Genomic DNA, 27,613 nt, shown 5'->3' on the forward strand with positions numbered 1-27,613 from the left:
GAACAAAGGACAAACAACAACATAGTTACACATATGTGTATATATGTATACATGTATATGTATATATGTATACACATACATATATATGTATGTACTCATATATACATGTATATACATTTATGTATGAACTCAAGTTTTGTGATAGGTATACCCTTGGGGATACAGGATAAAAGAACTCATTTGTCACCACCAAACACATACACACACACACACTCTGTCCCCCACCCCCTCACCCCATATACACACTTTTAAAAGAGGTGCAGATATCTCCTGATTTTTTTGTTATGGTTATAATAATCTTTTAAATCAGTTGCTGAACCAGAACTCTGTAGATATTAAAAAACAGTCAATCCACTCCCCTCAAGTTCTTTCATTTATAATGATGACTGAGCTTCACAGGATCATCTCATCTTCTGGAGAACATTTTATTTACATCAAGAGAAACCCCAGACAGACATTACAAAAAGAAAAAACAAAACAACTACTTTGCATTGTTCAAGCTATGCTGAAAAAGGTGAAGTGTAAGATAGCTAATAATCAGCTGCTTCTTACGGAGAAGCCATTTGCAAATGTCTCAACAAACTGAATTCACCAATTCACCTGGACCAGAATTTCTTTAGATCAAAATTATCCAGATTGAATAAGTTTGGCCCAAGTCTCATCATCATCTCTGAACTTCTAAGGCTGTCTAATCGCCAACAGGGATTGATTTCTAAATGAGTAAATAGAAGGGGGAAAACTTTAGTCCTAATTCAATAATATGAGAAAAATAATCATTTCTCTTTTATTGATTAGTGTTCTCTGTCTCTGCCTCTATTTTTCTCTTTGTTGTATCTGTCTGTCTCCTCTCATAAAAACAGTAGGGGTAGAATTCAAACACTGAGGAACCTATTTCCACTCTTTAGGAGACCCATGAGCCTAGGGAAATGAACCCAGGGCAAACTTCAGGGACAAATAAAGGATATTGTTGCGATCCTATAAGGTATCAGTACGAAAGCAACAGCAGAGCTTATGCTTTAGGCAAATACTAGTAGAGAAGGTGAGTGCTGCATCCCTTCATGAATATCTTGATTTTGAATCTCAGACATACCCCTAGATAATATATCCTTTTCACAGTTTCAGGCCTAGTTAGGCCAACTAGGAGAATGGTCAGTACTAATAATTCAAAAAGAGAAAGAGTAAGAAATTGAATTGTCTTGATCAAGCAGTATTATTCATAACAATACTATAAAAAGCCATCAAGAAATTTAATGACTTTTTGGTTATTAAATGAATGTAATATTCACTTATAATTTCATAGAAAAAGAAAAAAACACCCTAAAATGTCAGCATAATTTTCAGAAACAGCTTCTTGATATAAAAAAAGTTTTATAGCAAAAATTATTCACAATTCAAAATGAAAGTAAATGGACCATACAATGAAAAGTCTTCTACAGCTAACAGGAGGAAGAGGAGGCAGAGAATGAATTTTCAACAATGCACAATCTAAATAATAAATACATCTTCCATCTAGAGGCAAAAAAGGAGAAGAAGCAGGCAGGAGAGCTTTGATGAGTGTAGTAAAGAATAAGTGAAGAAGAAAAACAAGGGTTAGCAAACAAATCTCAAGAAAATTATTGAAAAATGGAACTGCCCCATCTACTGAAATCAAACACTACAAACTTGGTGAAGAACATGAGCTCCTTAGAGGTACAGAGTCTGGGAGAGTTAAATATTCAAATTATCTAATGTCTCCTCATTTTAAAGATCTCCATATTTTATTATATATTTTTTAATATAGCATGATTATTGTACTTAATTTTAAATTAAATTAAATTAATTAATTTTTTTTTTCTGGGGCAATGAGAATTAAGTGGCTTTCCAAGGGTCACACAGCTAGTAAGTGTCAAGTATCTGAAGCCAGATTTGAACTCAGGTCCTCCTGAATCCAGGTCCGGTGCTATATCCACTGTGCCACCTAGTTGCCCTCTTCTCCATATTTTAAAATCTAATTTATTTCCATTGCCAGTTGTTATTTGTTTGACCCATTCAAAAGTACTTATCTATACTGAATTAACAAAACACTTAAGTATGAGAACATACTACTTCCACTATGTAAGCAGCATTGAGGATTCCATTTGGTGAATGGCCAAAGGGAAAAGTGGAGGGTGAAGGAACAATAGACCATTTTAGAAAATAGAAATTAAATATATGACCAAAATTGTTGTTGTGAATTTGCTGAGCTCCACATGTTCAAGCACAGCTTCAAGGTTCCTTGAAAAGCATCTTTGGTTCTACTGTGATGAAGGACACTGGAAATGAAGACATTCCATTTTTTTACTGTGAGGTTTGCAACATATTTTCTAATGGTATGTTTGTGACCCTTTCTAAAAATGACTGCAGATATTTGTCACAACATTTTAAATAAGGAACAATTTCACCCCCCCACCACCACCACCAAATCCTCAATTGAGATTGTTCCTTGTGGTATATTCCTTGCAATGGGATCTTGGGATCAAATAGTTTGAATACATTATGGGTTTGTTTGTTTGTTTGTTTTTTCTTTTGCATAGCCCCAAATTGTTTCTCTGAATTGTTGGATCATTTCATGGCTCACCAACAGTGCCACAGCCCTTCTCATCCTGAAATGCCTCCCCACCCCTCCACTACCATTAACTTTTTTCATGTCTTTACCCATTTACTAGGTTTGAGGTGAAATTTCATAGCTTTAACTGGCATTTCACTTATTGTTTATCTTTTATACTTCAGTTAATGGTTCCTCTTTGATATTCTCTCCTTGATAGTCTCCTTTCTCTGTTATTTGTTTGTTTGTAGGTTTTGTTTTGTTTTCAGAATACTACTCTCTGGGTTTTGTTCCTACTTGTCTCCTCTGCTCCTTCCCCCATCCAGATCACACCCTCTTAACCACAGATGTCACTCTGAGATCTGTTCTAAGCCCTCTTCTCTTTTCCATTAATACTCAACAGATCCCATTGATTTAAGTAGGATCCCTATGTTGATGATTCTCAAATCTGTCTATTCTCTCCTGACCCTTCTTCTGACCTCCAATCTCACATCACTAACTGCCTTTCAAACATATTAAGTTGAATATTCAGTTGACAACTTAAACTAAATATGTCAAAAAGAGACTTCATAATCTCTTCCCTTAAACCCTCTTCCTGTCTTACCTTCCCTGTTACTATACAGGGCAATACCATTCTCTCAGTCTCAGTTTCAAAACTGAAAATTTTACCTCCACTCATCACTATTTCTTACCATGCCACCCTGCCTTCTATATCTAAGCTGCTGCCAAGGCCTATTAGTTTCACCTATGTAACATCTCTTAATATATGCCCCCTTATCTCCTCTGACACTAGCACTGGCCCTCATCCCCTTATGCCTAGATTAGTGCAGTAGCTGGCTGGTGTGTCTGTCTACTTCAAGTCTTTTCCCACTCCAATCCAGCCCCTATTCAGTCACCAAAGTGATGTCCCTAAAACACAGTTCTGACTATGTCACTCTCATCAAACCCCAGTGTCTTCTTTTGCTTCTGGGATCAAATAAAAAAATGTTGTTTGGCATTCAAAGAAAAAGCTCCATTACTTAGCCCCTTCCCCTACTTACATCTTACACCTTAACAGAAACTCTTTGATCCAGTTACACTGGCCTCCTGTTCCAAGAACAAAACACTCCCTCCCTCTGCTCTGGTTATTTTCTCTGGCTCTCTGCCATGCCTGGAATGCTCTCCCTCTTCAACATTGCCAAGTGACTTCATTTGCTTTCTTTAAGTATAAAGTAAAATTCCGTGTTTCACAGGCAGCCTTTCCCAACGCCTCTTAATTAATTCTAATGTCTTCCCTCTGTTCATTGTTACCTATTCAGCCTACATATAGCTTGTTTTGCATAAATTTGCTTTCATGTTGTCTTCTCAATTTAGATTCTAAGCTGCTTGACAGAAAAGATTGCATTTTACCTCTTTTTTTTTTATCCCCAGTGATTAGCACAGTGCCTGGCACATAGTAGGTGCTTAGTAAATAAATAAATATTGATTGATTATGCTAACTGAATTGACTAAATAAGAAATCATTTCAATTGCATCTAATCAATAAAATTTATTTTTTTCTTTTTCAATTTCTTCAAAATCATGATTCATTAATATTTCTTTCCCTAGCTATAGTTGTAAAAGGCAACACCCTTTATTTTCTTCCATTGTTTTTATAATGTGAAGTTAAACTTTTTTATTATGTAATATAGTGTAAGATGATTATCTAAACCTCTTTTATTGATGAACTGCTTGCTATTTCACTCCTTCCTACTGGAAATTGTCTTCTTCCTAGTCTTTTATGACATGTGATCATTTCCCTCTATTTCTCTCTCTTCTTTTCTGACAACTTCCTCCTTCAGATTCTTAATTTTTGCTTTTGTCCCCCAAAGTTTCATCACTGACCCTCTTATATAGTTTCTCTGTGTTGTCTCCCATACAGATCTCATCCACTTCCGTGGCTTTAATTAATGCCTTCATTTAAATGAATCCAAAAATCTGTATCAATGTTTCCAAAGATTTCCTGTGCTGTATTTCTAACTTTCTCCTGGATTACCAACTAGCCTACCTAATCATACCTCACATTCCAAACTGAATCCTGGTTTGAAAATGCTTCCTTTCCCTCAAACTTTTATTTCTACTGGCAGTGCTATCAAGTTTCTAGTATGCTAGCTTCACAAACTCAAATTCATCATTGATTCTTCTTTCCCACTTCACATCTCAATCAACTACTAAATCATTTTGAATAGATTCATAATATTTTTAAATCACTCACCTCTCTTCCACTCGTAACTGAGTGTCAGACACTCCTCTTTCTATTGGCTAAACTATTGCTATATCTTCCCAACAATTGGTTGAAATCTATAACTTCTCTCATTTATGCACTGTTTCCTAAGTACTCATCTTAATATACTGTTGTATTCACCTCACTGCTCTATTAACAAACCTTAAGTGGCTCTCTACAACCTAATACATAGAGTTAGAAAAAACTGAATTTGAGTCTTAGCTCTTCCACAGATGCTTCACCCTCAAACTTCTCTTCCTCCCCAAATGAGACAATCTCTCTTTATTTTCTAACACTTTCATGTGAAGCTGAAGATTACAGAAATGATGTACAAAATAAGACAAGAACAGTGTGTGTTTTTCACATTTTGAATTGTGGAACATATTTGGAGATCAATCAGCTAACTCCACTTTCTATCAGCAAATCTGTTTGCTTTAAAAATCTTAGAATATCATGTCACACTGAGGGAATTGAAGGGATTAGGACAGCAAGTGGTTAATTGTGGAACTTGAGTGAATCACACTGACTCCATCAATTCTGGAACTAGTTCAGTTCTCTTTCTTTCCAATTATGGGTTTACTCCATCTTCTTGTGAGAAAACTGTATTCCATTGTGGGGAATTGGGAAAAACAAAACAAAACAAAAAAACATTATTGTGTTATTTGAACCTAACACCTCATGGCTGGGAAGCTGGACCACCTCCCCTTGCTGTTCAGCAGACCTTAACTAAGGACCTAATTTATGCTGACCAGAAAGCCAGTCAAAAAGTATATAAGTTTTCTCACAATTGTACATTTCAAGCATCTGAAACCGAACCCTGTACTGATCAATCAGTTATTGTTTCCATGTTCCTTTGATTTCATACAAACCCTTTGGTAGGGGAGAGACACCTTTTTCTGATTTCAAAAAATTGCACCTGGGCACTCTACCCCTTCTAGCTTGAAAACTCCCTAAAGTTTGCTCCAATTATTAATGAGATTACCTTATTTTGTATCCTGATTAACTGTTTTCTTTAAATTAGATGGTATTAGTTGATTAATTGTTTATAATGGATAAAAGTTTGTCTTCTCTTTTCAGGGTCCAGCCATAAGCTAAGAAAGGGACCTGGTCCTTATTCACTGGGCATTTGGCATGTATTACTTAATAAATCTAAATGCTGGGGAGCTCAAGTCTTTGTTTCTTTAGTCATTTAGTCTTTGACCTCTCATATTAGCCAGGTTAAGCTGATCACATGAAATCTCATCGTTATACTGATAACTCAGCTTTGGATAGTTAACATCTACTCATTGCCTTCAGCCTCCCCTCCCCTCTGATTGGAGGACTTAAGAGTGAACCACTAAATTTCTCTCAATGTTTTCCTTTTTAGAGGGCTGTGATCTGATCTTTCCAAGCATTTTTCCAGTTTGCTCAGCAAATCTGCTTGGTTTGGTCTCTATAGATCTTCATGCCCCCACATTGAGTATCCTCTACTGCCCACTTTAACCCCATATACTTTCCAGCTCCCTATTATGTAGAGTCATCCCTCCTTAAATTATAAGGTCCTTGATGTTAAAGATTGTCTTTCTTATTCTTGTTGCCATACCAAGTTCTTACACAAGGCCAGGCAAATAGTAGTTGCTTAATAAGTGTTTGTTTAATTGAACTGAATTGAACTTGGAAACATTCCCATGCAGGCCAGTGGTTAAGCACTATTTCCCTGGCAAAATTATTAAATATCATCTTCTGAGAAAGAAGAGAAGGGCCAAAGGAGGAATACAGTGGACAAATCAGAATAAGAGCTTAGTAGTTGGAATCAGGGACTATGGAAGAAAATTGTTTCCATAAAATCAAGATTTCCTGATGGAAGAGTTGTACCATAATCACTGAGAAGTGTTACAAAATAAGAAACTCTGGTTGGTTGGTAGGTCAGAGGCAAGAGATATAACCACTTAAGCTAAGGTGGCCTCTATAAGATGTTGGTGAGGTAAACTTCAAAATTGGACATGATTTGCAATATTGACAGGAAATAGGAAGCACTGATGCTTTCATAGAACAGTACTAGAAATACTACCTAGACATAGGGGTCATGGAGGTAAGCCCTGTTGCAGAGAATAAAACACAAGCTACTTGGTTGGAACCCAATCCCAAAGAATAGTATAAATCCAAGAAACTGAACAGATCTCAAGGTAGGGGCTGGAGTGGCTGGTTTCTCATGAAGAGGAGAAAGTATTTTTACTAAGTTACAAGTCTTATCTACTTTTATTAACTGGTATATAAAATTGTTGATGTGTTAAGCCTTCAAAGAGATTTCCAGAAGGCAGGAGTATTGTTAGAGTTTATTCTTTCCTCCTTTTTTTCTTTGGTGTGCCAGTACTAACACCAAAGATTCCTGTCCAGAGTATACCTAGCACAATATGAAAAGTAGGGATGGACTAGGGAATCAAAATCCATTCCAGTAGCACTGGGGTAAGGTAAGAAGGAAAGAAAGAAAAGAGAAATATTAAGGAGTAAAGAGGAAGAAAAGAGAAGTCCTGTGATCATAGGGGTAAATAACCATAGGGGTAAAAATTAATCATAGTAGACATCTATGTAGGCAAATCATATGTATGAAATCCTTCACATATAGTATGTTCTTTGATCTTCATAATACTCCTGGAAGAAAATAATCTACAGAGATTATTATCCACATTTTACAGGTGAGACAAAGAAACTCAACTTTATGAAAATGAAGGGATTTGGAAATGGTCACACAGCTAGTAAGTGAACTGAAGCAAAATATCAAACCAATTTGCTCCTGACTACAAATCTAGCATTTTCTGCTATATCACACTAAAAATTCATCAATGATAATTTAGCAACTGCTGATATTTCTAGTAGTATTAAAGCAGTAGTAATTATGACAAAAGGGAATAAGTATTTATCAAGTGTCTAGTATGTGACGAGCACTGTCAAACCCTTTACAAATATTATTTTATTCAATACTCATAAAATTCTGGAAGGGAATTGCTATTATTATCCCCAACTTACATTTTAGGAAATTGAGGCTAAGTAAATTTCCTAGGGTCACATACCAAGTAAGTGTCTAAGAGGTTATATTTGAATCCAAGTCTTCATGACTCTGGTCCCAATGTTTTATCCACTGGACCATCCAGCTGCTTCCAAAAAGCCTGGAGTATCTCCATGTATTTATGACTTAAGAACACTTTTCTTTCTTCAGGTCTAGCATCTCTACTATTTCCAAAACACTTACATCCCACAACTCATGAATTATTATAATGCTCATTACCTTCTTAGCTATCAATCAGGATCCCTGATCTCTTACTTTTAAAGACTACAAGTTAGAACTTAATAAAACCAGAAATGGAGTCAAGTCTAAAACAGTTGCCATACCAATTGGTTTTATGACACACACAGCAAACACACACACACACACACACACACACACACACACATACATAAAAATAAATAAATAAATAAATAAAACAAAAAACAACCCTTGCTTTGGCAAGCTTAGGGCATCCTGAAGTGAACCTTTATCAATCTGACATCACAGAGTGACTTTTCTTGAATTGATTAGGTTATTTTTTGTTTGTATGTTTGTTTTATTTCATTTTTAAGCATATGGGGGTTTGGTATTGAATACCAAAGTATTGTGAATTCTAATAGCTTTCTTCCATGTACGGAGATGCAGAATCTCAGAATGATGAAGACCTAGAGATAAGCAACTCCAACAATCTCATTTTATGAATGAGAAAACTGAGGTCAAGACAGTTAGTTACATATTTCCTAAAGAAGGACTTCAGACTTAATTTAGTTCTGCTCCCTCATTATATAGGTGAGGAAACTGATGGCCAAATGTATTAAATGATTTAATAAAATTCATAAAGGTTGGTGGCAGAGAAGACCAAGATACACAAGATATGACTGCTAATGCAATGCTCTTTCTACCAGACACACCTAAAAAAATAATTTTTTTGTCATTTTATGAGTTGAGGGTTGATGACTAGAAGTCAGGAAGACCAAGTTTTAAATTTTACCTTAGAGACATATTTGTTGTATGATCTTGGACAAATCACTTAATCTTTTTTTAATTCAGTTTTCTTGTTTATAAAATAGGTATAATAATATGTATAGCTCTTACCTCAGAAGAATCAGATGAAATAATGTCAGTAAATTGCTTTGCAGTTTTAAAACACTCCATCAAAGTTATTTACTAGAGGGATTCTATTATAGTAGAAAGGACACTGACATTAGAATAAGAAGACGTGGGATTAAATTCCACTTGCCTCACTTGGTTGACACTGGAAAATTGAGCTAACCTTTCTTGATATCAGTTTATTCTTCTGTGAAATGGACTAGATATCCACTAAGATCCCTTCCATTTCTAAATCTATGATCACTATGCCTATAAAGAATGACTATCCAAAAGAACTTGGGAGACAATATGGTAATACTAAAAGAAACTTATTTCTTTTGTCAATGGATTTTTCTAGCTTGGTGAATCAGGGAAAGCTGTCGGTATATAGTAGTGTGTTTTTATTCTAGCAAAACATTTGATTAAGTCACTAAATCTTTGTGGACAAGATAGAAGAATATAGATTGATTGAATGTATAATAAAGTAGATTCTTTGCTTACTGAATGACTAATTCAGAAATCACTGATAGATGGATTGCTGCCAACTTGGAAGGAAGTAGACACACAAACATATACACAAATATACATGCACATATATATGCATAAAATAGATAGATATATTAATGAAGACACAAGTGCTATGTTTAACCAAATCTATTTGATTCAATGTCAGCTCTGGCATTTTCACTGTTGGTCATTGTTCTTGGAACTATCTTTGTCATTTCTACACCATGACTTCCTTGACGTCTTTCAAATCTCAGTTAAATTCCATATTCTTCAAGAAGCCTTTTTTATCCCTTAGAACCTTCTCTTTGAGATTCTCTCTAATTATCTCATATATATCTTCATTGTACATAATTGTTTGCATGGGGTCTCCTCCATTAGACTGTGAACTCCTTGAGAACATGGTCTCGTGTGTGTGTGTGTGTGTGTGTGTGTGTGTGTGTGCGCGCGTGTGTGTTTATAGTGTGGTGGGGTTGGTTTTTTTATATCCGCACAGTTTAGCATAAAATAGTTCCTTAATATATGCTTGTTATTTTTGTCCTTGTTGACTTGAAACCACCACATTTTTAAAGGGCTTTCTATATACTATCCATACTTAGCTTCAAGGAAAATTAGAGAAAAATAAGACTAATACCTTTAAGATTATATCACGGCATAGGGGAAGTAAGAAATGTATGGGAAAAAAAAACTACAATAATCTTAGAAGATGATAAATTCCATATGAGTGGTGCAAAGTTCTTAGACAGTTCTCTTTGGTAAGAAATGGGGAATCCAGGGAATTCATGGAGGAGATTCATTGAAAGACTGGGCAGGATTTCAGTAGGCAATGAAAAAAATAGAGATAAGAAGTTGAGAGGAATAAGTAATGTATTAAATGATAGAAACATAAACTACAAACATCTTAAAAGGCTGAATTGATGGACCAAAGCTAACAAGATATAATTTTAGTAGAGATAAATGTCGATTTTTATATTTAAAATGTTTATCTTTTTTTTTCCTTCATTTTTTGTAACATGAGGAAATAAGGGTTAAATAGTATGTTATTTGAAGGTAATTTAGGAATTGTATTAACTGCACTTTTAATACAGGTCAACAATATAATCTGGCTGATAATAAAACTAATAAATGCAATTATACATTGAATTAATAGAAACTATTTTGGGATTAGAGAGAGGTAATAGGACAACTATATGCTTATCAGACTATGTCTGAAGTCTTATGTTCATTTGGGGGTACATTTTAATAATAACAATAGTTAGCATCTATTTAGCACTTTAACTTTGAAAATTACAAATATCTTATTTACCTCATTTAATCATCACAATTCTTGGGAGTTAAGAGGTATTATTATTCCAGTTTTACAGATGAGGAAACTGTGGCAAACGTTAGCTAACTTGTCCAATTTCACAAAGCTTATAAGTGTCTTAGGTCATATTTGAATTCAGGTCTTCCTGGCTTCAGGTTCACCACACTATACATTGTTATACCTATGTGTTTTTTAAGTATGTTAAACCGCAGTTCATTAATAGGTGGGAAACCAAGACAATGAAAGAGCTAAAAGATATGTGACATTGTTGCTTCATATAGAGAATAAAAATATAATAAAGATCTCAAATCTGAAGAATTTTATATGAAAATTTAATAGACACATTCTGTGTAGGTTCAGAGTATAATTGTGACTAGGTCACAGTTGGGAAATTATAGGCATATAGTGTGCATATGAAGAAATTCTCAACAATGAGCTAAACATAAATGGAAAGGATTTCATGTGAGAGTAAAATATGTCACTAGAAAAATTCAACTTCAGGCTGGTTGGCCAGTTGTTAAGGACATAGTAAATTGGATTTATGAATCAGTTCTTCAAGATCTCATTCAGCTTTAACATAATAAAATTTTGGTACCTCAAACTTAATTTAAAAATTAGCTTTATGTTATATCCTGAGTTGATGAATATTCTGGCCTTATTCCTCTCCAGGATACAGTCCAGATTTCCTCTACTATGCCATAGTTCTTCATCCTGAATCCATACTCTAGCCCATCACACAATGGAAATACATTTTGTCCCCAAAATTGTCTTCTTCTGACCAGATGCCTCCCCCCAAAACCTCCATTTAAGGTGGGACTGAGGCCAGCCAAGTCTCATTCATCTCTAGGATATACTCGGGACTTCCTTTACCTGGTGGCCCCTATCCATGTAACCCTTTCTTTATTCCTACTTGTAATTGTATTCCCAGCACTTATCACAATGCTTGACATTTGAGAAGTACTACAATGAGTGCTTAAATGATTTACTTTTTAACTCATCTTTTCTATTTTGCCTTTTTTCTGTCCTATCAGTCTAATTCAATATTGGATTGAGAGCCAACAATACCCAGAGTGAAGATCTTGTATTAACCATTTCCGGTTTTGTACAAATGACTGGACTGACTTGTTAATCTTTTGTTGCTTAGTCTTTTCCAGTCCTATTGGATCCAATTTTTAAATCAGGTCCTTTTATATTTTTTTAATGAGTTAATACGTATACCAGTAGCATTAGAAAATACCCCAAAATTAATATTGTTTGTTTAAGTTATGGAATATTAGAACCAGTATATACATTAAGAAACATCTAGTCCAAAGCATTGATTTTGCAGATGGGGTAACTGTGGCCCAGAGCGATGAAATAACTTGGTGGTGGGTATATTGTAAGGAAATGGTTGTAGAATAGTAACTCATTGCCTAGTATTGTTTCCATTACATACATATATTTTAAAATGTTATATGTTTGAAGAGAAAAGAATTAAAAATAATATGTACAAGTGTTTCCTTGTTCTGAAATATACTTTGAAATTTGGTAATAACTTTAAGGATATTACAAGCAATAAAACTATACTGTAAGTAAATATTTTTATATATAATAAAATGAGTATCATTGACAGACAAGGTATTCCTCCCACACCTTTGATCTCTTCCTCTACTTCAGATTCCTTGTGTATCCATAATCGATTCGCTCACAATGGAATAATCTCCATCATAGCATTATTTTACATACAGTTAGTATGATTTGACTGATTTTCTCATTTATTTTTAGTCTTTAGTGTCATTTTTAAAAACCTAAGCAAACCCAAGACTCTATTATTAGGGAAGAAAAGGGTTGATTCCACTGCATTTGATGGAGAAAGGGTTTTATAATTATTTTTTCAATCTTCCATTTTTCTTCTGTTTGTAATAATCCTTCCATTTTCATCCTTGAATGCCCTTGATTAGATATCTTGCCAAATGTTCATTAATCTGGCTTTACCCTCCACTGCTTCTTTCTACTACATGAGAGGACAGTACTCTTAATCATCTATCATCTTTCTTTGTACAAGTTTACAGAGAAAATTATATTTTACTGGGGATTGCCTTCAGCAGATATCTTTCTCTGTCTGGCGAATAAGTCAATTGTTTGTTGCCTAAGGAGAGTGCTGGGGATTTTGTCTTGTTTTTGCAATTAATTTACATTAATCTTCTGAATGTCAAGATTATTATTCTCAAAGGAAATATTTTAATGAGAAAACAATAATAAGAAAACAAAAATAAGAAAATAATGAAGATCTCTAAAGGTCTTCCTTCTTAGGATAGCATGTGATAATGTGGTTGGTTGGTTGGAATAATACTTCTTTTTTACATTTTATTTTTAATATATCTAATAAAACAAGAGTTTTTTATAACATAATAGAATAGAAAAAGATGATTTTATATGAAACTACAAATCTACTTTGCATAACTTGCTATTCCTTTCAAATAAACAACAAAATTACGTAAAGTTTTTTTTAATTCCCTCCCCCATGCCCTAGAGATAGCTACCATTAGACACAAATGGGGATGTGGATAGCTAGCTAGCTAGCTAGCTCACTAGAGAGATACATAGATAGATAAATAGATAGATAGATAGATAGATAGATAGATAGATAGATAGATAGATAGATAGATAGATAGATAGATAGATAGATAGATAGATAGATATGATTTGGATATAGATATATGTAAAATTCTTCTGCAGCTACTTTAATTTATCAATTCTTTCTCTGGATATAGATAGCATCTTTCTTCAAATGTCCTTTATAGCTATTTTGGGAATCTATAATAGACAAAATAATTTATTTGTTCAAAGTTGCTCTTAAAACAATATTGCTATTGCTGTATCAAATGTTTTCTAGGTTATCCTCATTTCACTTTTCTTTTTTTTGGGGGGGGGGTGAGGCAATTGGGGTTAAGTGACTTACCCAGAGTCACACAGCTAGTAAGTGTTAAGTGTCTGAGGTCAGATTTGAACTCAGGTCCTCCTGATTCCAGGGCCGGTACTCTATCTACTGTGCCACCTTGCTGCCCCCTCATTTCACTTTTCAATATTTCATGCAAGTCTCTTCATGTTTTTTTCTAAAATCATTCATCTCATCATTTCTTATAGCACCCCAACATTCCATCAAAATAATAAACCACAATGTCCTCAGCCATTCCCAATAGATTGGCATCCCTTCAATTTCCAGTTCTTTGTCACCACAAAGAAAACTGTTAGATACCTTTTAGAATATACAAATTCTTTTCTTCGTAATCATATTTGGAAATAGACCAAGTAGTGGTATTGTTGAATAAAAGTGTGTAGGGAGCTTAATAACTCTTTGGGGACAATTCCAGATTAGTCTACATAATTTTACAATTCTACCAACAATAATGTGTCACAATTTTTCCACATCTCCAAAATTTGTCACTTCCCCCTCCTATCATTTAGCTAATCTGGTGGTTGTAAAATGATATCTCAAGGTTGTACTTCTTAATATAAAAATGCTTAAAATAAGTGGGAGACTAATAGCTAATAATGTTAATTCAGAAAGATAATAGGAATAAATGCCTATCACTTATAGATAAACTATCTTAGAGATGCAAACTTTTAAAAGTGAAAGTGAGATTTCATTTCTGTAAGGAGATCCTAGTAAGGAATTCTAATTCCAAGGCAATTTACCAATTGCCCTGAATTTATAATCTTAGAGGAAACAGACACTGAAGGGTTAATTGATTTGACAAGAATCACCCAGCCAGTATGTCTCAGAAGCAAGAATTAACCGTTTCTTGAAATTACATTTATAAAAGCAAATACAGAAATGAAATTTACGTAATTAATTTTTATGAAATTATGTTAAAAATGTAAGGTTATACAAAGAAAAGATGTCATTAATTATGAATAAAGATAATGTAATAAATTATGCATTATAGAAAAATGAAGGTAAAATCAGAAGAGATCTAAAAAGTATAGATTATAATAACAAAATTAAAATAGAAAAATAAGAACATTAATTGATAAGATAATTTTCTAAGAGATAGAACAGTCCATTATATCTATATAGGTGCTCCAATCAAACACTTGTCTCTTCTCTAATAATATAGTTACCCACAAGAAAATAGCCATGTATGTAATGAACCACTACCAACAACAGAGTACTTTCTGTTCTTATTCACTGCTCTCCATTTCACTTTCCTCTCCCCACATTTCACCCATTATAGAAACTTTACCTCCTGTATACCATGTCATCACCATTTGAAGCCACAAGGAAACTGCTGTCAGAGCTACCCAGCTTTCTTTCTCTGTCTCTGTCTCTGTGTCTCTGTCTCTGTCTCTGTCTCTCTCTCAACACATCAAGTAATAGCTGTTTCTTCTAAGGACAGATTTTCTTAATGCAACAGTAAGAAATGCTATTCATGCTACAGTTTAGTTGTATTATGGATTAAGTGGCTCAATTCTTCATCACCTTGTAATATGTACTTATGTCCCTTCTGGAGGTACAGAGAAAGAATGGTATAGCAGACAAGGGTTTCTGTCAAGATCTTCTTTGCTAAATAATTTTAAATTGTACTTACTGTTGTCCAACTGACCTGCTGACCCAGATCTGTGAAATATAGTGTAATAATGGAGGAAGCTGCAATGCTTTGTATGTTCACATAATCCTTCAGAAAAGGGCCATCTATAATAAAATAAAAAGAAAAAAAGGAAACGAGTCAATTAAACATAATAAAAATATATAAAAAAGCAATTTGGGGGCGGCTAGGTGGCTCAGTGGATAAAGCACCGGCCCTGGATTCAAGAGTACCTGAGTTCAAATTTGGCCTCAGACACTTAACACTTACTAGCTGTGTGACCCTGAGCAAGTCACTTAACCCCAATTGCCTCACTAAAAAAAAAAAAACAAAAAACAATTTGGCTTAGTGGATAACAAGTCAGTTTCAGAATCAAGAAGACCAGGATTCAAGTATCTCCACTGACAAACAATGTGTGACTTTGTGTCCCTTGAAAAAAGTCATTAAACTTGTCTAGTTTTCCAGCAGTTTTCAAAGACTGTGCTGTAGAAAAAGAACCTATCTGCACTAGCAGAGGGAATTTCCTTCTTGGGATTTCCATCCTTTTCCTTTCCTTTTCTTTCCTTTCTATTTTTTTTCAAACCTCCAATTTCATGGATGTAGGGAGCTCCTGATAAGTATTTCACTTTTACCAGTACAGATGGACAGTTACCCTGCAGCTTCTCTATGCTAAGGAAACCACTAGTGCTATATAAAAATATACATACATAATTACATACATACACACATACATATACAAAGAGGCATCTGTATATCTATCTATATATAATGCATATAGATGTGTGTGTGTGTGTGTGTGTGTGTGTGTGTGTGTGTATGATTCCCATGTAAGAAAGGTACTTTTTGGTAAATGATAGTAAACAGTGAAGCTGAAAAGTTTTGACTATGAGGTGCATTTAAATTAATGACATGCTTTGAAAAAACCCTAAGAAATTTTTGCTGGATTTGGGATCAGAAGACTTGGTTTCAAAAGAAAGCTTTAGTACTTACTATCTTAGAGACATTAGGAATAGATTAGATGAACTCTGATGTCCTTTCAATTCTAAATCTATGTCTATTTTCCCATAATGTTATAACTCACATATTTATTGTAATTTGGGAATTTTCTGCATCAAACTTCTAATCCCTAAATACCTTATTTGTGCTAGCCAACATTCTTTGGGATTTTCACTCTCCATGGTCTAAATATACTGTATAATATGCTTAGAACATCCAAATACATTTTGATATTAACTTCCATACTTAATAATCCTCATATAATGAAGTTATACAAGGATTCCAGAACCCTTCAAGGTTCTTATAAATACTAAAACTACTCTGCTTCTACAATTGCAAAGTAAATATTTTCAAAAAAGGAATCTACCTTGATTGTTGAGTGCATCTATAAGTACATTAATATGGATCCATCTTTTTCATTCTCCCTAGACTCTACCATCTCCTTTTTAGCTCTTGAATCAAATACCAAGTCCTCTATTTGGCATTTGAAGCTTTTTATAACATAGACCCCTCCCGAGCCTTCTAGATGTCTTGCACTTTACTCCTCTTCATACGCTTGACAATTTGGCAACATTTTGGCTTTTTTTTATTCATGCCTGGGAAAATTCCAATGCCTGTGTCTTTGAACTAAGTGGTCCCCAAAACTGGAATTGTCTCTTTCCTCACTGCCCACCCCTGGCTACTGGCTTCTCTCAAATTCTTTCAAGACATATGTCAAATGCCATTTTATGAAGATGATTTTCTCAGTCCCCAGTTCACTAATGGCTTCCCTCTGAGATTATTTTTGTATATGTTTTGTGTTTCTGTATGAGTTTTGTACGTACCTAGTTATTTTCATATTGTCTCCTCAATTTTTTTAAAACTTCTTGAGTACAAGGATAGGGGTTCTTGTTTATTTGTTTTGTATTTAGTTGTTGTAGTCCCAACATTTGGCAAAGTACCTGATATTTAGTAAGCACATAATTGTTTTTGACTGACTGACTTGTCAAATCTCCTCTAATCATTCTCCAAATTGCTTAACATAGCTTTCTCTAGGTCTTTTATTTTTTGGAAAATTCCAAAGATAAATTCAATTGAATAAACATTTAGAATCTACTATATGCTAAGCACCTTTTCCTTAAGGAACATTCAATCTAGGAGCAGGAGAAGATAATTATGATACAAATTAGAATGCAAATGTACTAATTGTAAACTATTTGCCAATCTTTTTTTTTTTTTTTTTTTTTAGTGAGGCAATTGGGGTTAAGTGACTTGCCCAGGGTCACACAGCTAGTGAGTGTTATGTCTGAGGCCAGACTTGAACTCAGGTACTCCTGACTCCAGGGCCGGTGCTCTATCCACTGTGCCATCTTGCTGCCCCTATTTGCCAATCTTAATTGGTGGAAAAGACTTCAAAAGTGGAAGTTGCCCATGCAGATCCATCACAGGTCCAGAACCATAACACCCATTCCAATGACTAGTCTTTCTCATAACTTTCATCAGCTAACAACTACTAATATCTATTTTAAAAGACCTATTTTATTTTGCTAAAATTATTTTATAGTTTGATCGAACCTCTTAAATTAGCAAAACTTATCACAATGTTGGAAAATCTTAGAAATAAATGTTACAAATTATTTTTCATTGAATTGGGAATACAGAAAGATCTTCAGTGTTATATATTTTATCTATTTCTGATTCATATTGGACCTGAGAAATAGAACAAAAAATGTAGTCTTTATTTATGGAAATGACAATAAGTAGACATTTTATGAATGCAAATCGATGCTTTTCAAAACTGAAAAGCAGATAATGTTCTGTTGATAATTATAGTTCTGTGAAAGGAATGAAAAAAAAGAAAAAAACTGAAAAGAGTTGTGGATACAGTTTGAAGATAGTAATTTCACCAACTCATTTAAAATGGCAGGGAAAATTCAAATGGGCAGAATAATCAGTGCATATTTTTAATACTTGCTCTTTAGGTGTTTTAGTGAAAAACAGTTTCAAGTTCTTAGTACAAAACCTCTTTTTAATTCATCATTATTCATAATAATTTGGAGGTCAGAGAGCTGAAAGAGACCTCAGACAAATCCAACTAAACTCTTTTTGTAGATGAAGAAGCACTGGTCTAGAGAAATGAAGTTGATTTATTAAATCTATCTTGTCAGGGGATTGTCATGAAAATATACAACTCAGGGAAATCTCTTAAGTGTAGCAGAATAGCAGTGAAAAAAAGATATTGGGGGGGGGCATAGTAGATAAAGCACTGGTCCTGGATTTAGGAGGGCCTGAGTTCAAATCTGGCCTCAGGCACTTGACACTTGCTAGCTGTGTGACCCTGGGCAAGTCACTTAATCTCCATTGCCCCCCCCCCCAAAAAAAAACCCAAAACCAAAAAAAAAAATGAAATAAGGTCTTAGGGACATAGTAAGGACAAGTTGAAGATTTGCTCCAATTAAGCTCAACTGAAAATGACCATTATTCCTGTGGCAAGTATCCTGAGTACTTCCATAGAGAATCTGTATGGTAATGAGAGATACAATAAAGGTGTGGCTTCTTCTGCTTGCATATGACAGATAAATTATCAGCACAAAGGACCCTACTGTGGTAATAAAGTTAAGTAGATATATGAGTTGAATAGTGTTATTTTAACAGCATGATTGAAGGAGAAGTAGACCGAGAAAGGATTCTTTTTGCCCTGCTTTTACCATTTGTTTATTTATTTGTTTGTTTGTTTTTAGACCCAAGTGTTTGCTGGAAAGTTGACCACACAGTAAAATTCAATTAACTAGCCATTTGTGAAGTTTCTCCAAAAGAGCTGTTCTTAGTTAGCTTATATTCTACCAATTAACCTCAGTTTCAACTTCCTCATCTATTAATTAGGGTATCTGTCTTAATTATTGGACCAATTTTGGATTTTTACAAGCATAAACTGAGTTTAAAGATACGTTATATTCTGCAAATAAAAACCCTTCACAATCAACAAGGATTGTTCTTTATGTTTTTATTTATAATAATAAACTAATTTATATTAATATACTAATCTCAACTGATTATTCAGAGAACCTGTTATATTTAGTGACAAACTCCTATTTTAAAGGGTAGCTTGAAATTTTGAGAGATTTAAGTTTTTTATCACTGGATTAAATGTTATTACTAAATAAATATTGCTAAAGCATATTAATAGTTAGGAGGCTTCTTATCTGGCTGCCTACCTCTGTTTTTGGCAGCAAAAACAAAACAAAACAGAGGAAATTAGGAATAACAAAAGAAATAAGACTAGTCACCTTGACCTTAAAATGTTTCTCAAGATGGTGGAAAATTAGTGATTATTACTTACTGCGTTCAAGCTGAAGGCCAACACGGGAAGGGTGCCACTGGGGACCTATTTAATATTAAAGAAAATATTCAGCATTTTTGCAAGTATAAGAAAATCTTATTAAAATTAGTTGTACTCTATGATTCCAGATGTATGTGTGTGTGTGTGTGTGTGTGTGTGTGTGTGTGTGTGTTTCTGGAAATTCTTATAAAATGGGACAATATTGCTCACATTTGTACTTCCCTTCATAGTAGACTATTTTAAAAATCAATATTTTCTTGAAAATAAATAAAATATTTTAATTATTTCATAAATGCTAACTATTATTTCATGGTAAGAGTTTCAGTTATAATTTTTTATATGTCATTTAAAAAAAATATATATTTTACTGATGACTTTTGTTTTTTATCACGCTCATGTCTAAATACAGTTATCCCTTCCACATTGAGATTTTCTCCATTACCATTTCCATATATGGAAATGGCATAAGAAATTAAATGGGAAGTTTTGGTAAGTTTTGTGGAGGCCACAGATAGCTTGTGTGCTTTTAAAAATATTTACTATTGCTATTGAAACCAGTTTTGGGTAAGCATATTATTATTTGTCAATACTATACAAATAAAGGATTGACCATGTGTATCCCTAACTTCTCAGGGTCTCAGGTCACATGGTAGAGAAAACAGGGAGAGAGAGCTCTACCATGCCAATTAGTTTGAGCAGGAGAAAAGCACCCAAAGAAGCATGCTGTCTCCTAGAGAAACAGCATGTGGTTTCAAAGAGACCCAAGAGAGCTAGGGAGAGAAACAGATACCATGTGGTCCCCAAGAGCCAAGAGAAGTCCAGAAGATTCCCAGGAAGCCCTAAAAGTCCCAGAATGCCCAAAAACCTTTTGTGGTATCTTCCAAGGGCTTTTAAAATTCTTTTTTATTCTCTTTTGAAAGGGGAAGATTATCATATATTGATCAAAGCTAATTGGTTAGCATCATTCAATTATATTGAATGATATGAATACATTAAAATGAATTCTATTAAATACATGGGGGGGGGGGAGAATGCAAAAGATCCTTACTAAAATTGCTTAAGGCACAGCCCATTATCTAGGTATGGTTTAATCTCATCAGTCCTTCACTGATCTAGACAAAAGAATTTCTCTCCATCCCTTTGGCTTCCTCTTCACTTGGGTTTGTCCCAGATGAGATTTGATGAAGTTTCTCAAGTAGAACTGAAATTTCTGGGGTCTGGGAAGGACTGAGAAACTGGTCTATGGGTCCCTCAAGAAACTGATCATTAATAATTATTTTCTCATTCTCATGAATGGCATCAGATGACAGAGAAAAAGTTTAGAAACTCAGAAATCCATAAATATATATGTATGGTATTGTAAAATATCAACCTGTTAAGGCTAAAATTCTAGCTAAACTGTCTAAAATATCTAATGAGTGGTCGCCAATAAATTATAAGCTTTAGCAAGAGTTAGACTTTTAAGCATTTATTAAGGAGAATAAGAATTTGGTAAAGAGAGAGAGAAAGGCCTAGATTCCTATCTATTAAAGGGAGAGCACATTTCTAGCTCCCTTCTCCCCCAGCGTCCTCAGGAAAGAGAGCGAGACTGAGCGCCAGTCTCTTCCTTCCTCCTCCCACTAGCCCGCGTCACTTCCTGACTCCTGGTCTTGCCCTCAAAGACCTTCCCTTCATGGGCAGAACTCTTCTACAGTAAGTATCCAGCAGGTGGCGTCATTCCAATCATTACAGTCCCCCCTGTTGTTCCTCAAGAAACAAAATGTTTCCTTGACGGAACAGTAAAAAGAATATAATAACTATTGCTAACTAATAATATGTGAACAACAATATAGAAAAGGAAGAGAGGAAAGTTTTGTCCAGAGGGGCGATTTTTTTTGTCCTCATGAACCGACGCTTTGACATTAGACTTGCAAAGGGAGGGCCTCTGCAGAGAATACATGTTACAGATGGTGCATATTATAACAGAAAGAGAAAAAAACCAACAAAAAGAACAAATCAAAACTGTTCATTTAAAGTCTCTGAAAGTCTTTTCTCAGATGTCCTCTAGGTGTAGTCGTGGAATGGAAGTCTTTTCAGGGGTTGATGTGTGGATGCTGGTAATCAGCCAGGAAAATTTCCTACAAAATTGAGCTTAACACAACTTTAAAATAGCTTTGTCAATAATCAAATCAAACAATGAAAGTTCTCAAAAATATGTCTAAGGGAATTCAGAATCTTAGTTGTTAACACGTGAAACATACAATAAAACAAAAATTGAACCATTCTTTAAAATTATATTATTATTATAGTCCCCCCTTATGGAGGGTAATTGAGAAGACAATTGCTGCAATATTAAGTAATAAAAATAATTTTTATCTTTGTTTTATCACTTTTTGCATCATCTGCCTAATTGTCCTCATGCCATTATGAGAAATTTTAAAATCTAATATAATTGGTAACAGGTGTCAAGGCCAAATTCAACACTGTATTTATCATGACACCTGAAATAATTATGGGGGTTACCATAAAAGAACAGAGAAATGATGGGATATGAGCATTCCCACACTTGAGCAATATGTTCTGCCCATACAGTATGCCAGGCTTAAAATAGGTGGATGGAATATATGTCCATGCCACCGAACATATTGGAAGAAACTGAGTCAGACTTAATCAGATGCATGGGACTGAGATGTCCATGGCATCAGGCATATAGGAGGGAGCATGGAAGCCAGGTGTAGAAGTGAGATGGGTGGGATGAATACTTCCAGCCATCTGTACAATATTGTGGGGAAAAATAAAATAAAATATTAAACCAAGAGAATCCAACCTCAACATTTGTCAAAAGCCGTTCCCTCGGCCATACCTTGACTTCATGCATGTCTCCCCTCATGTGACAGTTCAGTGTCTGCTCTTGCATGTATTCCTCTTGTGATTGGATGGCATCTTGGCCAACTGGCATCTGATAACTCAGAATAAAGGCAATTAATGTCTTAAATGATAAGTTCCCATAATCCAAGTCTCATATGGATTTAAAAATTGAGGATAATAAATGATTGCAAAAAATGTGAATACATCTTGACTCAGAACACAATATATAATTATGCAACAATTTCAAATAATACCCCTTTTTTTTTTACTTAGTATACAATTACTTTTGTGAAAAATCAGAACATACTTAAATACAAGTTAAAGCACAACAGAATCTCAAAGAACATTTTTTTTTTTGAAAAAAGAAAACTTTTACAAATGTTCCCCTCTTTTTTTTTTTTTTGGGAATATGCTTATCAAAAATAATACTTCTAGAATCAATTTACACTTGCCATGGCAACCAATTTGCCAGGGAAATGCTTTAAAGAGTTTGATCAAATAATCAGTTGAGGAAAAAAAAATAACAAAAACAAACAACTCAGAATATGGGAGCACAATACTCCTAGAATTAACATTGTATTATGAAATCAAAATCATGTTTCAAAATTAGATAGATGAATGAATAGAAGAAAATACACATGGAACAATAAAAAACAATGAAATTCAAACTAGGACTAAATGAATGTGAACTTAATATTAATAAGAGTATTATAAAATATAAACTTGATCATATGACTATAAAAAGCTTTACAAATATTCTCCTTGTTTTAAAAACTAAGTATAAGACACAATCTCAAAAGCATTGAAAATCTCTATGAAAATAGACCCATACCATTAATTTCAAAATGTATATGTAATAGCATAGAAATCCTATGTAACCTCTGAACTGACATTAATAATCTGAGTGAATTCAGAACACTCTTGATTCCGATATCTAAAATCCCCAATACTCATATCAATACCTTGCTGCTTACTTCTACATTTCTGTAAAATATATACGCTTCCATGGCAAAAGAAGCAGAGTCTTGAACTATGTTGATGATTGTCATTCTTATTCAGCTTAAGTTTTTCTTCTTTAACCCCTCTATATTGTCTGTCGGGCTTTTCACCATACAAATGCTTTATAAGATTACTAATTAAAGACAAAAGCAGGTTAGCAAAATTATGAACAAAACGAGCATATCTGGAATTGAAAGGGTTTTCTAAGGTTGTCTCAGAAGCACAGCCAGGCTGGGGAAGGGCTGAGCCTGAAGCTGCAAATGTAGTTAGAGAAAGTTGAGCATGCGCATTAGATCTTTGGACTTCCCGGGCAGGGGAAGCAATGGGCTTGGCCATGGGGGGAGTAGAGGGTGGGGTCTGGAGAGGAGGGGAGGGACCAGCACAATTTGAATCAGACTTGATTTTGAACTCAGGCCTGGATTCCTCTTCCCCCACTTTGCCTCCAGGCGCTAGGGGATTAAAAACTTCTAGAGGGTGGGTCATTGCCTCCAGGCATGCAAAATTAGAGCAACAATTAGTGTTAGAACTGGGAAAAGCTGCGGGAATCTCTTCAGGTTTCTCTGAAAAAGCATGGTTGGGAGAGTGGGAGATATTTCCTTGTGTGAGTAAGTTGCTGGCTCTTTTAACAAAAATAAAAAGAAAAATAGAAAATCCACAAAAACAAAGCATTAACATGATCTTATCTCCCATTTGTCTGGTTAAACAGACTAAAATCAAAAATAGGGTAATTAGGGAGTTTAAAAGGTCCATTCGAAAAAATTTAAAGGGAAAACACAGCCAGTACGCCAGTACTTAGCAGTTAAAGGGAGAGGGAGGGGAAATTTCTTACCCAACCAGAAGATCAGAAGACTGAGGGTTAGCTTTCCTCTTCGTGGTCAGCCATCTGTTAAGGCTAAAATTCTAGCTAAACTGTCTAAAATATCTAATGAGTGGTCGCCAATAAATTATAAGCTTTAGCAAGAGTTAGACTTTTAAGCATTTATTAAGGAGAATAAGAATTTGGTAAAGAGAGAGAGAAAGGCCTAGATTCCTATCTATTAAAGGGAGAGCACATTTCTAGCTCCCTTCTCCCCCAGCGTCCTCAGGAAAGAGAGCGAGACTGAGCGCCAGTCTCTTCCTTCCTCCTCCCACTAGCCCGCGTCACTTCCTGACTCCTGGTCTTGCCCTCAAAGACCTTCCCTTCATGGGCAGAACTCTTCTACAGTAAGTATCCAGCAGGTGGCGTCATTCCAATCGTTACAAACCCAAACTATATAATAAGGTATAATAAACACCCCATAAAAGAAAAAGAAAAAGAAGTATGACTTCTTCCAAGGGGGTGGGGGTAGTAAAAAACTTATAAAGAATTTTCCAAATTACCAAGTTGGGGAGGGGTGGCGTTGCATCTGTAACCCCTGAGACATGGGAAGGGTAACTGTAGATCATTTCCATCTACTGATCCACTTAGCATAATATCATTGTGACCTTGGGAAAACCAATTAACTTCTCTGGGCTTCAGGTTTCCCTTCTTTAAATTGAGAAATGTAAAGAATGAATTGTTATTTGAGGTTTTTATGCCTTGGCATGCACTGGCCTGGGGCTCCGCAAACCACAGGGTGCTCCACCCACTGGTTGTAGCCGTTGCCATGGCGCTGGCACCTCACATCACCACCACTCGCTGATGCCTACATGGGCCTGGCAAAATTATAATGATTGGAACTAGAACTAGAATGGATAATTTTTTCAAGGATTTAAAAAAAAAATTTGTATAGATTGCTACTGAAACACCAAACAACTTACAATTTGCTAACAGGAAAAGTGTGGCTGTGTACCCATTTAGCCCATTTATTCCCTAGAAGACTCTAAAAAAACTTAGTTGTCTATCAGTTAGCTATGTGTATTATTAGAGGGAGTTTTATTAATTAGGGGCTCTTTACACTAATAAAGTCATAGGTTCAATTAAAAATGCACATATATACATGTATACATATATGTGTATATATATGTACATATGCATATATATATGCATATACATACATACACACAGCTAGATGGTGCAGTGGATAGAGTGCCAAGGACCTAGAATTAGGAACACTCATCATCCTGAGTTCAAATCTGGCTTCAGACACTTACTAGCTTTGTTACCCTAGACAGGTCACTTAAACCCATTTGGCTCAATTTCTTCATCTGTAAAATGAGCTGGAGAAAGAAATGACAAGCCACTCCAATATCTTTGCCAAGAAAACCCAAATGGGGTCACAAAGAATCTGACAAGCTGAAAATGGCTGAAATAAATAGATGATAGATAGATACTTGTATATATATATATATATAGATACACACATATGTACATATATATACACACATATACATAAATGCACACAGAGAAATAGTGTTCACATGGTTAAGATAGAAGTGATTTCCCAAACAAATAGCAAAGGTGGCCATATTTACTTTGATTTTTAAAATAATAAAATATTCTTTACTTTCTGCCATGCTGAATTCAATAAATATTGTTGAACTTGATGTAGGAGGTTAAAAAAAAAAAGGTTAATAGAAAAACCTAAGATCCAAGCTCTAATCCAGATATTACTTCTAAAAGGGAGTTAGACCCCAGTTAATGGATAAGTTATGCTAGGTTATCATACCCACAGTGATCCCTGCCCATAATGGGAACAGAGGGAAGTAGGCCATGGAGACCTGAAGACTATAACCATGATAAAATGACAAGGGTATAGAAATTCTAATGAAAAATGGAGATATTTTGAAACTAGCCATGGGAATCAGAAAAAGACATGCGCAGAAAAGACCAAATTTGTCCTCAGATTCACCTTATGACATGTAAACCCCCAAAACACACCTCCACTGAAAAGATACCTGCCTCCAGGGTTGGTTTAGGACCCCAGGAACTCCAAATAAGGATAAGCCCTCCCCTGTACCTCCCCAAGGTGGAGATTATTATAATGAGACTTATAATCAGTCTATTCATACTATAAATATAACTGTCTTTTCTTTCACTATTCCAGAGATACCTTTCCACTATTCTGGTTCTCTCCCTGTGGTCACTCACAGTATTGCAATAAAATTTGGGAAACTGAGTCACTGAGTCTTATAATTCTTTTGGGACAATCAATTTGACCCCAAATTCCAACCCACATCAAACTGAACTAAAAAATAATTTATAAAACATTACTGTGAATAAGAACTTATACATGTTTAAATTTTGATTTTGTCTGTTTTGGTATTATTTGAATTCAATTCCTCTGTAAAGTCTTACTTGACTTTAAGGATTTGAGTAACTAAAATACTGATATTCCTCTATATTTAAGTAATTTTCCTTATTACTACATGATACAATTTATGTAAAGAGAGACAATAGGACGCAATTAATAAAACATTGACCCTAGAATCAAGATTTGTCTTCAAGCCCTTCCTTTGGCATATAATTGGTGATGTGACATACAAATAACATCTGAGTGACTCAGTTCAGTCTTTAAATCTGTTATAGAAGAGTTTCTGAACTACACCTTAGAGGGAGTTTTACACTATATGTACCCTTTATAGATTAAATCACAGGCTTGGGAACTCTCTGCTTATAGAAACATACTTTAATACAAAAATCAATATCTGTATTAGATATATAATATAATCATATTTGACACTATGAATCATTTCAATCTTTGTATTTATATTCTCATAGCCTGGCATAGTAAATGACACATAGTAGGTACTTAATAAATATTCATTGATTGATGTCAAAAAAAGAAACTTGTCTCCAACAGAAAACTAAATGGAGTGAGGTAAAGTTTGGCAAGACAAGCATTCAATTCCCTCCCCCCCTCCCATTAGCAAATAAGACATGCATACATGGGAAATTCTCTGGAGAAGTTCAACTTATATTTGTGAAAGGAGAGTATTTAAACTTTTGAAAGGGGCGTTGTGCAGTTCCTGGAGAGTTAAGATTTATTGATATGTCAAATAGGTCCAGCTTAACTCTCTGCTTCCTGGTTTGCAACAGAGCACTCTTCCTTCCATTTTCATAATACAAATCAGCCTGACAGTTAAAACCTGGAAAGCAAACAATGTGATAGTGGAAATGTGGAACAGGAGGGGTCTTTGCAGCTAAGAATTTGTCTTGGAAAATCTATGAAAGCCCAAATGGCTCAGGAATGTTGG

General features: G+C 34.7%; 1 protein-coding gene across 2 annotated transcripts in view; it reads right to left on the minus strand.

Annotated features, from left to right (window-relative positions):
- Nucleotides 1-27,613, minus strand: part of TECRL (trans-2,3-enoyl-CoA reductase like) — a 169,916-nt gene that overhangs the window by 52,041 nt on the left and 90,262 nt on the right. For both annotated transcript variants that reach the window (XM_043969700.1, XM_043969702.1), the window contains exons 3-4: nt 19,613-19,657; nt 15,301-15,404 (exon numbers count right to left, since the gene is read on the minus strand). In XM_043969700.1, the coding sequence (XP_043825635.1) occupies nt 15,301-15,404; nt 19,613-19,657 (149 nt within the window). The remainder of the gene's footprint in view (nt 1-15,300; nt 15,405-19,612; nt 19,658-27,613) is intronic.

This window comes from Dromiciops gliroides, chromosome 6, assembly GCF_019393635.1.
Source record: "Dromiciops gliroides isolate mDroGli1 chromosome 6, mDroGli1.pri, whole genome shotgun sequence".
NCBI lineage: Eukaryota > Metazoa > Chordata > Mammalia > Microbiotheria > Microbiotheriidae > Dromiciops > Dromiciops gliroides.